Below are 14,456 nucleotides of genomic sequence, written 5' to 3' on the forward strand. Positions count from 1 at the left end.
CTCTCCTCGCAGCCTCGGAGTGTCCTGTTATATACAAAACTCATTTGCTCTGATCTACAATGGTCGGAATTCTGAGGTCACTGAGAGCCAGCCGTTCTGGTGCCAAACTCCATATGTTTATCATTACGGAGGACACAAAAGCTGATAAGGTCACTCCCCTAGTCCCACTAATGAAGTGGTACATTCCAACTCCGAGCTGAATCAGCATTCTTCCCTCCGTTCACATTCTTAGAGGTCACTGGGTCATTTCACAGATGGTCGGCTGCTTGCTCCAGGTTCCCTGCACATTTCTTTGCATGCTTTAAGAACAAGATTCACATTGAAGTACAATTTAACTAATATTTATAAATTGTATTATAAATATGAATTATATATTTATCTATAATTCCACAACGTGCAAAGTCACATCCAGTAAACTTGGCACTTGTTAGTTCACAAACTGTGAAATCACATTTTTTTTCAAAATTGGAACTCGCTTCACATGTGTTCATTCTGCAAGTACCAGACACGTGGTTCATCCTTTGATCAGCCTCTGTGGCGTAATGGTGGGGCGTCCGCTCTGGGTTTGGGAGGTCTAGGGTTTCAACACCTCCCAAGTCATACCAAAGACCTGGGATGCAAACTGTAACTTCCATCAAATTTACTCCCATAATACACCTTCCATCAAATTTACTCACTTTCTCAACTTCCTCTACACTAATCAGATCATCTTCCTGTTCATCGATAACAGTAAACATAATAGTTGATAAACTTTCACAAAAAACAAATAAACAATGTTTGAACTGCATTGCGAGACAACATTTTAGCAAATGAAGCTCAGCCGGCCATGATCTCGGGTCAAAACGCCGTTGCCTGTATCACAGCGATGCCAGCATCCTTCGCCATGTTGAAGAAAAGGCCTTGCCTTTGCATGAGGTTCTCAGGAGTGTCAAACTCCATGATCCGACCTCGATCAAGCACCAAAATTCTGGAATAATGAAAATGGTCACTCAAGGATAAAATAAAAGAAAGAATGTAATACATCCAGCTACCGCAACCCTAATCGGCCATTTGAAATACAATCGCAGCAGTGGTGTACAATTAGAGTTGCAGCAACATTGCAATGGCCTTGTCTAACCGAGAGTAGTCGAGCACGGTGTGCAGGCGGTGAGCAATGGTGATCACGGTGCTGGTCACGAACTCGCTGCGGATTGTTTCTTGGATGAGACTGTCCGTTTCCAGGTCCACGGCAGCTGTTGCCTCGTCCAACAGCAATATACGACTCCTCCGTAACAACGCCCGTGCCAAGCAAACGAGCTGTCGCTGTCCCACACTGCAAGCACCACTCCGTTAGTTCATGGCCTTGTTCAGCATTACGGGAATGGGTAAGCCGAGGCTTAACCTCCAGCCGACCTGAAATAAAAACGGCAACAAATTCTCCCCATGCACCTGAGATTGTCACCCCCTTCAGAGATTGGGCAATCGAGTCCTCCAGGCATCTCCTGCACTTGATGGTGCAGATGTGTCATCTCCAGTGCGTGCCACAACTGGATGCTGGAGTATTGGCCTCGTGGGTCCAAGTTCATACGTAGAGAGCCAGAGAAGAGTACCGGTTCCTGATATCACAAAAAAAACACATCAAGCCGTTTAAAACAATCTCGACAAAGTTTTTAACATTTCACCACAGATAGTGATTTTTGGAACAATTTGAACACCTATCAAGTGAGCAAGAAAAAGTTTGGGAGAAGCAGGTGACCTGTGGGATGATTGTAAGCTGCTTGCGGAGATCGTGTAGACCGATGGATGAAATGTCAATGCCGTCGATCAGGATTCTTCCTGCAGCGGCCTCCAGGATACGAAATAAACCATTCATCACCGAGGATTTCCCGGCTCCTGTACGCCCGACCACACCCACCTGAACGAGAAGACGTACCAGGTTTACGTCGATGCATTTCTGCTTTCTTTGTTCTCAAAATTGGAAACTCAAAAAAGGAGATTACGTTTCTTCCCCCTCTTGATATTTTTTACAATTATTTGTTTTGGCTGGATTTTTTTTCCCTACATGTACCTGTCTTGATTTAAACCGAGCACTTGCTCGTTGTCACGTACTGTCAAATCACATTTCTTCATGAATTGGAACTAGTATCGGCAAGTACCTGACATGCTTTTCACACTTCTTGACATAAATCAAGCAGGCAGCCAGATTCTGCAACCCCCGGCAGTATTTGAGAAGGCCAAATGCCTCAATTCTGTGCTTGCTGCCAGATGTTGTGTCCCCAGCCCCTCACTCTCGACATCCACCTTTCCAGTCATACCTGACTGCTCCTGTACTCTGTCTTTTACACCTGAAGGAGAAATTTCTTTCAACCCTCGACTGATTGATACTGGACAGTAACAGCTCACGTGTCCTAAAACCCCACCCTGCTGCTGTTGCACATCCTCTCTCTGCCCTTTTACACCCAGTCGTTTGCGCTAGATCATCTTTTATCTGCTTGGAAACCCACCAACGTCACTGCATGACGTAAAAAGGTGCAAAAACGGAACCCCTCAACTTCAGTCCAATCAGCTTACTTCCAATCATCAGCAAGGTCATGGAATCCATCATCGCAGTTGATATAAAATCCTTCCTTTCCTCCAACAACCTCCTCTCAGATCACAAACTTGGATTCAGACGAGGTCACTCTACCTTGGGCATGCTGCTTATACTCGCCCAACAATGGATGTAGGCCCTCAATATGAGGGCCGTCACTCTGGACATATCTAGTGCTTTTGATACAGTTTGGCATCCTGTCTTGCTCTCCAAACTCCTGCCGATGGAATTATCAAGGCCAACTCCACAAGTGTCTTACTGACTTTACTCTCTCAGACAACACGTACCTGTTAACGGGATCCTTTCCCGTTAACAGGTACATGTTGTCAATGCCGTGTTGCCCTCCCTGTCAATGCTGCAGTGTCCCAAGACAGTATTCTGGGCCCAGTCCTATTCCTGATCTTAAAAAATGATCTCTCTGACTCTCTGGAAAATCCTCTATCTATTTGCTGGTGACCACTCTCTGCCATGATCTCCGTTGTCCTTCAGACAAGCAGTCCTTTCCTCAGCCATTAAAAACAAAATCATAAGATGGTCAAACACTTGGAATACGTCTTTCAATCCTGACAAATCTCACACTCTCACTCACTCTCTCCAAAAGGACTGTCTTGCATCCCTCTTATCTATTTTCTTAACAATCCCCTTGAGGTTCAGTCATTCAAACCCATGGGTCTCACTATCAGCCATAATCTCTCCTGAGCAAACAACATTTCAAACTTGGTCTCCAAAGCCAGCCTGGACTGGGCATCCTCCATCGTACAAAGTCGTTTCACTCAACACCGCCCCCCACCCCCCATTTAAAAAAAAAAAATTAACTTCTGTATACATTTTATTGAGACGCACTGTTAATATGCTTCATTTATACTCTTGGTATATCTTGGACAATTGTGAGCAAATGTCGAACATTTTTAACGCTTCTCATACTTCTTTAAAATCTGATGCAACAAATTAAAACTTTTGAATACGTGAAGCTTACCAGTCGGAAAACATCGGGATTAGACATCAGGTTGCAATTTGCTTTTTAATATGACGTTTCAGAAACAGGTTAGGGTAAAAACTGAAATGTTTGTGTATTTTTACCTTTGAGGGCATCACAGGTAAGTCATTTGATGTGAAGCGTATTTTACTTGCTGTGAAACTGTAGTTTGAGTATCCGCTCTACAACAACCTTACAAATGTATTGTTCTGTTAATGCGATCAGAGAAACCACAAATATTTACAATTTGTTAAATCACTATTATGGCTTCTGAATACTCGGTGATGAATTACAGGTTAAAAATAACTGAGTTTTCTTTTCACAATTTTCTTTCTTGGTTCATAATGGCATAAGGTTTGACTGAATCTTCTTCCTCATTTCATCATAGACATCTCTTCCTGATAAACCCATCTCAATTATTTCATCATAGACATCTCTTCCTGATAAACCCATCTCAATTTTACAGCAATACCTTATTCATCAAACTTCCACTCTTCCCTTGCTAATTTCACTTTAGCAAAACACAGAAAACACGCTTGCCCTTTCTCCTGGGTAGATGTGGCAACTGATATCTTGAAGGATCAATTCCAGTTCGGGCCTGTATCTCAGGCAGTAGTTTTCAAAGGTGATCCTTCCATGTTGAGGCCATCCGGGTGATGGACGGTTCTCCAGTACCCATGGTGCCTAGAAGGGTTCAAAGGTCTGTTATGTCTTGTGTTGTATCCTTCTGTGGGAATCCTCAACACAACACTTACACAGTTGTATTCTCACCTGTAGTGTCTGTTTTGGGTTGGGCAAGTGCGGATGGTGGGGGGTTGAGAGGAACTATATAACACAAAGCATGTTGAATTCTGAAAGACTCACAACTTAAATTCTTCTTCTTCTTCGGTCGTATGCAACACTGTGGGTAGCTCAGGAATTTGTAATTTGTTCATGGTGTTGGCGGATAGCTCGCCTACTCTTTGTTGACACCATGGGATTTTTAACGTCCACCATCGAATGCTGGCAGACTGGACATCCGTTTAACGTCCATCCGAGGGACAGCGCACGCATTGATGAATCACCCTGCCCGTGAAACACCGGGATGACAGTTTTTAGCAGGGTCGGGATTCAAACCCAGGCTAGATAGCCTAGAGGTGAGTGTGCGTAGGAAAATGTGCAAGAAAATTGAGGCACATGGAACAGTGAAGAGATAAAGGGGAAAAAGGGCAATGCACTGCCAGCGGAGAATGAACAAACAGGAAAATTGAAAAGGGAGGAAACCCAGCAACAGACCCGGACGAGGCCCACAAGAGCCTGCACAAGGACAAACGGACCCAGCACAAAGGTACATGTGAGGACATTCAATGAGATGCGCAAATACGATACATAACGCCGACAATTAGCAAAAACTGTGAAACAAGACAATTCTGGAACATGGATTCTAAGCCTTCGCCACAGCCGCTCAGAGAGAAGAGGACAAACATCAACGATGAAGGAACCTGGGACTGGACTCAAGGAGCTACAACTACAAGATAGAGAGAAAACAGATCACCTGACTGAGATATTAGTTGCAGCATCGACTCCTGTTTTACTCCAGGCACAAAAATGTCGTGAATGCAGATTTTATTTGACTTTTTTTTGTGTCTGGTCATTGGCTGGGGGATAGGGGTGGGGGGAGGGGGGGAAGTGGGAGAGGGTTTTGGGGTGGTGGAGGTTGGTACTTTATTTTCAAAAATTATATGGTTTGATAAACTCCAGTCAGCCCAATGCACAAAACTCAGGCTTGTCGACAATGACCGTTCTAATCCAGAACTTGCCTCTGTCTCGGCTTGACTGTACTCCACCACACGCTCCACTGCGACAATGTTCGTTTCCAGCTCTGATGTTTGACGTACCAGCCAGTTTAACGTCTGGGTCACCTGCACAGCAACATGCACATTCAACTCAGGTGAATTGGAAGTAGTTGACTGTAGGAAACTTTACTTGGATTATTTTCACTTAAGTTATTTCTCCTGCCTTCCAGATTTGGGTCTTCAAAGTTAAAGATAGTAAAGAGTAAATAAGACTTCACTTTGAAGAATCAGTAATTAATGAGGAATAGAATACAAGACCCATTGTGGATGTTCGCACGGATGAAGGCAGGCCGAGCTCCTTTTATATATAGACTAGCTGAGGTACCCGGCTTCGCCCGAGTTGAAGAAGAATAATACAAATATATGATGAAAAGAACATGTATATTTTAGAGCAATATCACAGTACATTTCCTACATGACGTTTTTTCAATTTTCAATTTCTCAAAACCTCTGGGTATGCAACATTTCTGGTTTTCTTACTTGGTGCCAAGACATAAAGATTGCTTGGTTTTCCAACCCTCGAGCAGCCCATGTACAGCTGGCCATTGGCAAACACTTGTTGTGTGAAGTTCAGGCCTACAACCTTCATTGATTGCCCCTGCGCCAGAAATATGTCTTGAAATATTCCTGAAATAAGTTGTTGACCTTTTGGCCTATGTTAACCTCAAAAATAATTGGTGGTTTAATTCAGTGATCTGATGTGCAAATCCTCTTCAAATTTCAAGTCAATGAGATGAAAATTGACGATTTTAGAAATTTGGCCCATATTGATATTTTCACCTTTAGACCTCAAAAATAATTGGTGGTTGAATTAGGTGACCCGATATGCAAATCCTATCCAAATTTCAAGTCAATTGGATGAAAATGTAGGATTTGAAAAAATTCACCTCAAGTTGTTGACCTTTGGCCTATGTTTACTTTTTGGCCTATGCTGACCTCAAAAAGAATTGGTGGTTCAATTTCAGTGACCTGATATGCAAATCCTCTTCACATTTCAAGTCAATCAGATGAAAGTTGAGGATTTTAGAAATTTGAAATTGTTGTTGACTTTTGGCCTATGTTGCTCTTTTGGCCTATGGTGATCTCAAAAATAGTTGTTGGTTGAATTCAGTTTGCTGATATGTAAATCCCATTCAAATTTTTTTTTTTTTTTTTTTTTGTATACTGAATCGAGGCTCGTGAAAGAGCTAACATTTACTTCACAAACAAATCAACCAGACAAACAAAATACCCAAAAAGAGGGAGCGGAAGACAAGATGGGGAGAGAAGGGGAAGCACACAAACACAACATCCGAGAGCAGGGAGATGTGTGGAAGAGAGAGGGCCTGGGGGGAGGAGGCATGGGAAGGGGGGGGGGGGGAGGGAGAAGTATAAAACACAAGGACACCAAGGACTTCCTGGACAGAAGTTGGTATTTCAAAAAAGTGGAATTGGGGTGAAATTAGCAGGGGTAGAAAAGATCAAGGTTTTGGATGGGGGAAGATAGGAGATGGTGGTGGACAGCTGTTTTAAAGACTTGGAGGGTGGAGTGGGATTGAAGAGAGTGAGGGAGTTTGTTCCAGAGGTGGGAGAAAAGAGGAATGAAGGAGTGAAGGATGTGAATCGGAGTTCGAAATTTCAAGTGAATCGGATGAAAATTGAGGATTTTAGAAACTAAAAAAAAAGTGGTTGACCTTTGGCCTACGTTGACCTTTTGGCCTAAGCCGATCTCAAAAATAGTTGGTGGTTTAATTCAGTAAGCCGATATGTAAATCCTATTCAACGTTCAAGTCAATAGGATGAAAATTAAGGATTTTAGAATTGAGGCTGACGACTGTTGAGAAACTCAGTTGTGAAGTTTACTGCCTGATCTGCATGTCACTTTGTCAAGAGAATCATAATTTCTTTCATGACTGGGCAGCGAACATCATTATGTGCGACATTACGTCACTCCTATGGACGTGAAAACATTTGTTTTCCTTAAAAATATATTTAAAATAAATAAAATAGTACATAAATTAACAATAAAAGCAGCTAAAAAACAATTTAAAATATAATAAAAAGCACATTTAAAAAATATATATTTATATGTATGTACAGTATACTGTACATACGCGCAACCGCTGATTCTCATTCAAAACAGAGGCGACGTACAGTATTCCTTTACTGTGTCTGTATTAGCCATGGGTCCGAAGAAGGACAATGCTAGTGTTTCCAAGCGTAATGTGGTTACGATGGACGATAAGGTAAATCTGATTAAAAGGTATGGAAAAGGTGGAAAAGTGTCGGTGATAGCGCATAGACCTTATCGCGAATCGGAACCGCAATGCGTCATGGGATCGGAAAGGGGCAATAGCGCCGCCACAAACTACACCATGGAATTGCACCTGGCGCGGTTTTTTAAACCATTGATATTAAAATAAAAAGTAGCCGATAACCACCGGAATTTTATGCTGATTCCGAATCTGTGTCTAAAACTTTTCTCCGATGTGAGTTATAAGCGGACATCCAGACAGACACACAGACATAGTCAGGTTCACAATGTTTTTTCGTTCAAAATCATGGTAGATTAGCAAATCTATATATTTTTGGAAACGTTATTACATGGAAAATCTGAAAATCAATGTTTACATTTGCCAATTCCGACCAATTCGATTCGACCAATTCGACCAATTTGATTCGACCAATTCGACCATTCGACCAATCGCTTCGATCGACGATTCGACCATTCGACCAATTCGATTCGATTCAATTCATCGAATTCGATTCGATCGACCATTCGACCAATTCGATTTGCCAATCAATTTGACCGACCTTTGCTTGTGTGGAACGGACTGTGAAAACGATGCGGACTATATTGTCGGATACGACACACAGGACAGTGATGACGAACTCTAAATGGCATATTCTGTAATCGTGTATGTTTGATGCCATTGACTGCCTGTGTATATTTTGTCATTGACTGCCCGTGTAGATGTGAAGTTATACTGACTGCATGTGTATATATGATTTTGCTGACTGCCTGTGTATGTTTGGTGATATGAATTATTGTGACACATTTTGATGTCATTAACTGCCTGTACAAAATGATAACATGTATTTGATTATGCAACTTATCGCGAATATAAAGACAGTATTTTGCAATTCAAAACCTTTGATTCGTGTCTTACCATTCCCCATAGCACTAATTTGATACTTTCATTGGATTCCTTGTCCCTGAAAATATAGGTTTAGTATATTTTAAAAAGTTTTTAGGGTAATTAGAGGTAGAAATAGAACAAAATATGTATTTTACAGTGGCCATTTTGAAAATCCAAAATGGCCGCCATACAGGTATCTCTCCAAATGTAAACATTGATTTTTAGTTTCCTTATGCTATAACCTTTCCAAAAATGTATAGGTTTGCTAATCTTCCATGATTTTGAACGAAATATAATTTATTGACATAGTGAACCTGACTAACACTCCTCCTTTATATATAGAGATAAGAGTGTAGTCTGAGTGAATGTGTCGCATCAAGTACATTGACATTCATAGGAAATCACTTGCGTACGTGCTGGCAGATCTGTAAGGTAGAAAGTTAAAATACACCAACTTAGACGGTAATGTGATTATTACTTTCCCCTGTATGATTATAAGCAATAACTAGAACGGCACTCAGTAGAGAGCATACCTCCGCCTGGTGAACAGTTTATGTTTTGTATCCCACTGATCGGCCGGATCTGGATTCGGACATGAACCAAAATCTAATTGGCTTGTTCTTGTCACCTACCCAACTCGTTCACTAAGTTTATTCATAACTCATACCTAACTTTTTAAAATATCATGTTATATATCGCTTTTCACCCGATCTCTCAATGGTGAAGAATCACTTAAAAATTAAATAATTATTGTAGCCGGATACATATTCAGATCTTCACCAAAATCGAATCTATTTGTCCTTGTCAGACATGCAACCTCTCTGCCAAATTTCATCCGAATCCGTCAACAACTTTTTGAGATATCCTGTTCACAACCGGACAGAGACAAACAAACAGACAGCCAGACAGACAGGGGTGAAAACATTAGGCCAAAAAATATATATTGCTGGTCTCTGGTCAGACCAAAGTTCCAGAATTGATGCGGTGATGCAGTTTTTTTTTTGTTTGTTTTTTAAAGCATGGATTGCACATATAAAGGTGTTTTTTGTGTCCTCATACCTGGCGGTCCTCCTCATCTGCCGTGGTGCCGTCCAGAGAGAAATTAAAGACAGCCAATGGGACTGGTAGGCCTTTTTGTAAATAATGAACACAAGCTTGTTATTTTAAAATGTATTTATTCTGAAAATCATTAAGTTCTTCAAGCATATGGTAGACTGCCATTTCGTTCTCGAATTCGCCTCGCCGTACCGTCAAACATTCCAATGCGTCGATCGCGTCAACACTGCGCATGTGCAAGTGGTCTGAATGACTTCAACGCTGAAAGAACCACGCATGCGCAAATGACTACACCCGCTGCAAAGCTGTTCGCGTACGGGATGGCACGAGGCACGTGGTGACGTCATAACGTAAATGGATCACATTTCTTCATTTATATGCCGAACCACCGGTCGGATTTCGACGCCGTAAAGGTCTTCGTGTAGTGTGAATAAATGCACAAATTTTAGAACCACTCCTGACTTTGTGGGTCTTGTGGTTGTAGAGATATCCTGGACGAACGGCGGGACGATGTTTATTTTCAAAAAAATGGATCCGTATTTACGCAGGACACGCATTTCAGAATCACGTGATGACGTCAAGGCGTAAATGGATTACATTTAGTCATTTATCTGCCGAACCGCTGAATCGATTTTGACGCTGTTAACGTCATCGTGTAGCCTGCAGCTCTCTAGGCCTTCTGGTTGCTTCACACAAACCCGACAAAGAACGTCTTCGTTTCAATAAATGACAATATCCAGCCGATTGGATTCATGACGTCACGGCACACAAAACTACTCATATCTTTGGAACGGCTGGTTGGATTTGGACAAACTAAACGTAGTTTTGTAGGGGAGAAACGTGCGCGAACGTCGATACCAATGGCGACCTTACAGACCCGTATTTCGCGAGATAGCGCGCCGGCCTGGCAACATGCATACATTATATGGCTTCTCACTCTCGAAATCGCGTTTTCGGCGAGAACGTGACGTCACGGCTCACTTAATGGCAATTATCTCATCTTGGCGCCGCCTCAAGTATACGCGAATACTTGAGGTGGCGTGGCATTGTTTATGTTTAATGTGCTATATAATTTATGATGTGCTCTATATTATATAGACAGCGCGCACTGTTGTCGGCACCGTTGGAAATTTGAAAAAAAATAAAATTGTTGACGCGCAGGGTCAAAATTGATGCGCGCGCTGACCAGAGACCGGAAATATATTTTTCTCGGCCTAACCTCCATCCACCTTTGGTGGTGGAGGTAACTAGAATGGTACTCTTTGACATCAGGACATCGACCGATGTGCCTCCGCCCACATTATTACATCATTATAATACTTGTACCAAGTTTGAATAGGATCACTTCAGCTGTTCTCAAGTTATAGACTTATTACGGACTTTGACCCTTGACCTTTGACCTTTGCCCCGAAAATCCTAATCAGTTAATCTTTACATCATACACACCTGTACCAAGTTTGAATTAGATCACTTTAGCCATTCTCAAGTTATAGACATATTAGAGACTGACCTTTGACCTCTTGACCCCAAAATCTAATCAGTTCATCTTTACATCACTCTACATAAGTGTACCAAGTTTGGTCAGAATCCCTTCACTGGTTCACAAGTTATCACGGTTACAGGATTTTTACCTAACATGACCTCTGACCTTTGGCCTTTGACCTCGTGACCCCAAAATCTAATCAGTTCATCTTTACCTCCTCATACATACCTGCACTAAGTTTGACTAAGATCCCCTCAGCCTTCTCAAGTTATCGTGGTTACGAAAACCTATCATGGACGGACAGTCAAACGGACAACCTGAAAACATAATGCCTCTGGCGACTTCGGTACAACAACAACAACAAATGCATTTTAAAGGCCATTTTCCCTACTAGAGCGGGGGTTAGCCTTGCGGTCCCCATGACAATCTTCTCCATTTTGCCCTATTTTCTGCATCTCTCCTTGTTAACCCCCTTGCCCGCATTTCTTCTTCGACCATCTTTAGCCAAGTCTTTCTCGGTCTTCCCCGTCCTCTACTTCCTTCTACATTCATTTCCATCACTCTTCTCAACCAGTCACTTTCATCCTTCCTCAACACATGACCAAACCATCTCAACCTGTTCCTCTTCACAGCATCAATCACAGGCTCTATTCCCATCATCTTTCGCAATTCATCATTTGTCTTCCTCTCTCTCAACGATACTCCGCACATCCGTCGAACCATTCGCATTTCCACCCTTTCCAACCTTCGTTGCTGCTCTACGTTCATTAGCCATGTCTCGCTCCCATAAATCATAACACTTCTCACACATGCAGCATACACCTTTCACTTCAGCTTCAACGACACTCCCCTCATCATCAGCACGCCACTCAGTTCCCGAAACTTCTTCCACGCACAAGTCGCACATCTCACTCTAGCAACCGTTGCCGAGTCTGATCCACCTTCTCCATTCAGCATGTCTCCGAGGTATCAAAATGTTTTCACACCTTCCAGCTTCACGCCGTCTCCAAGATCCAACTCAGCATTTCCTTCATCTGCAGCTCCCTCTGTGCACACCTTACATTTGAATGTAGCTGCCACACTGGTTAATGATCCTCTCAGACCACTACATTTTTGATGAACCCACTCAGCGCACATTGTACATTGAATGGAATTCACTCCGACACCCTTCCTACACACAGCACAGGGCCACTTCCCAGTTCTTTCCACCTCACCACATGCTTTACCACTTGCCATCACCTTCGTCTTTCCGATATTCACCTTCAGACCTTTTGTTTCCATACATTCCTTCCACTTGTTCATCTTTTCCTTCAGTCCATCCATACTTTCCGCAATCAACACCAGATCATCTGCATACAACAACTCCCACGGTAAACCCTCCTTTACGTTCTGAGCCAGCACCTCCATCACAGCTACAAATAGTAGTGGACTTAGTACCGACCCCTGATGCACTCTCACCTTCACCTCAAACTCACCACTGTTCCCATCCTTCGTCCTTACAGCTGTGCGCGCTCTTTTGTACATTGCCATCACTACTCTGATCAACCATTCCTCCACTCCTAGCTTCCTCAATGCCCATGTCAATACTTTGCGTGGAACCCTATCGAATGCTTTCTCCAGATCAACAAACCCCAAAAAACAACTTCTTCCTCTTCTCCATGTACTTCTCCTGCAACTGCCTCACAATTAAAAGTGCGCCTGTCATTCCTCTTCCTGGCATATATCCAAACTGCATTTCGTCGATCTTCACTTTCTTCCTTATCCTCCTCTCCAACACCCTTTCCAATACCTTCATTCCATGCTCCAATAACTTTATCGCTCGGTACGAGCCACACTCCAGAGGGTCACCTTTCCCCTTGTATAGAGGGACGAGTGTACTCAGTTCCCAATCCACTGGAATGCGGCCTTCTTTCACCACCAGATTACAGATCTCTGTCATTCTTCATCTTTCCATGTCATCATTGTCATCTTTACCTCCTCATGCATACCTGCACTAAGTTTGACTAAGATCCCCTCAGCCTTCTCAAGTTATCGTGGTAACGAAAACCTATCATGGACGGACAGTCAAACGGACAACCTGAAAACATAATGCCTCTGGCGACTTCGGTAACTGAGGCATAAACATGTACAAACGCACATTGAGAGCATAAGAGATGGAAAGACCGACGATACCACCCATCAAGCTCTGACGGGACAGCACAGCGAAGAGCATTGCAAAGAACACAAACAGCGTGCCCACCAGCTCCAGCCGAATTGCCAGCCATCTGCATAGAAAAACAACATGCAATGACATCAAATGATGGTGATTGGGTTGTATCAATTACTAAAGAAACACTTAAGGGATGATCAAGGAAGGTTTCTTAAAATATATAAAAAGCAGAATGTTGATTGGTTGGGATCAGTGGGGAGGGAACCCCAAGACAACCATTACCGACCATGGAAAGGTTATAATTTGGCCGGATGTACTTGTATATCTGTTATCATGCATTTGTGAGAGTTTGGAATGTACAACATGATATTTGTGCTCCAGGGAGAAATACCATCTCCACTTGAAAATTTGAAATAATCCAACAGGTGATTTATTTTTGAAGAATACAGGTGCCAGGTATTTTGTATACAGAGTTGAGGCTCATGGAAGAGGTATACATAGAACACTAAACGGATCAAGACGTAACAGGACAAAAGGAACAGTAGAGAGAGAAGTAGGAGGAAAGGGGGAGAAAGGAGGGGGGGGGGGGGGACCAACAACACCAACAACAGGGTTCAAGGACAAAATAGGGGGAGACTTGGTCAAACAATGGGGTGGGGAGGAATGGGGTTGAGGGAGGATGCATTGGGTGTACAAAATGGCTCCAGAAGCAAACTCTCAGGAAGGAAAAGCTGGAAATTTGGAAGGTGGGCTTGAGGTTGGGGGTTAAAGTGCAATTATAAAAAATAAAAAAGTTGAATAATCCAATGTAGATTTTTTCCAATTAAACAGGGTCAATACCCCTGGCGCTCACCTGGTAGAATAAAAAGTATACTGCACTGACTACAGGTATTTTAAACCAATTTCAATGCTTGCTAGAAGGCAGGGCAGCAAGTACAATCATACCAACATAATCATGACTTTAAATAAACAAACAAAAAATTGGAGGGCAAACAAAAAAACTGTCCGACCTGCCACTTCAGCATCTCCCATGCATGTATTATTTTTATAATTAATAAATCTCTTGTACACTGTCCGAGTTCGACCAGGTGCTTATTAAACCCACAACAGATGGCGACGAGGATGGGATCTAGCCCGGAGGGGAGAGGGACTGGGTTGTTTCTCGATGGCAGCAAGTTTTCCGGGCGCCCATTAAATGGTGAGAACATTTTCGGTAGAATGGTAACTTCTGCCGCAATTGAGTGAAGGATCCTGTCTTGGCTTTATCTC

At 42.6% G+C, this 14,456-nt stretch overlaps 1 protein-coding gene across 1 annotated transcript in view; it reads right to left on the minus strand.

Annotated features, from left to right (window-relative positions):
* Nucleotides 1-465: 465 nt before the first annotated feature.
* Nucleotides 466-14,456, minus strand: part of LOC137438236 (ATP-binding cassette sub-family C member 2) — a 114,927-nt gene continuing 100,936 nt past the window's right edge. The window contains exons 27-33 of the mRNA XM_068133322.2: nt 13,176-13,302; nt 5,345-5,446; nt 4,086-4,229; nt 1,736-1,894; nt 1,429-1,595; nt 1,118-1,312; nt 466-967 (exon numbers count right to left, since the gene is read on the minus strand). Of these exons, the coding sequence (XP_067989423.2) occupies nt 838-967; nt 1,118-1,312; nt 1,429-1,595; nt 1,736-1,894; nt 4,086-4,229; nt 5,345-5,446; nt 13,176-13,302 (1,024 nt within the window). The 3' untranslated portion in view covers nt 466-837. The remainder of the gene's footprint in view (nt 968-1,117; nt 1,313-1,428; nt 1,596-1,735; nt 1,895-4,085; nt 4,230-5,344; nt 5,447-13,175; nt 13,303-14,456) is intronic.

This window comes from Myxine glutinosa, chromosome 12, assembly GCF_964187855.1.
Source record: "Myxine glutinosa chromosome 12, kmMyxGlut1.1, whole genome shotgun sequence".
NCBI classification, from domain to species: Eukaryota; Metazoa; Chordata; class Myxini; order Myxiniformes; family Myxinidae; genus Myxine; species Myxine glutinosa.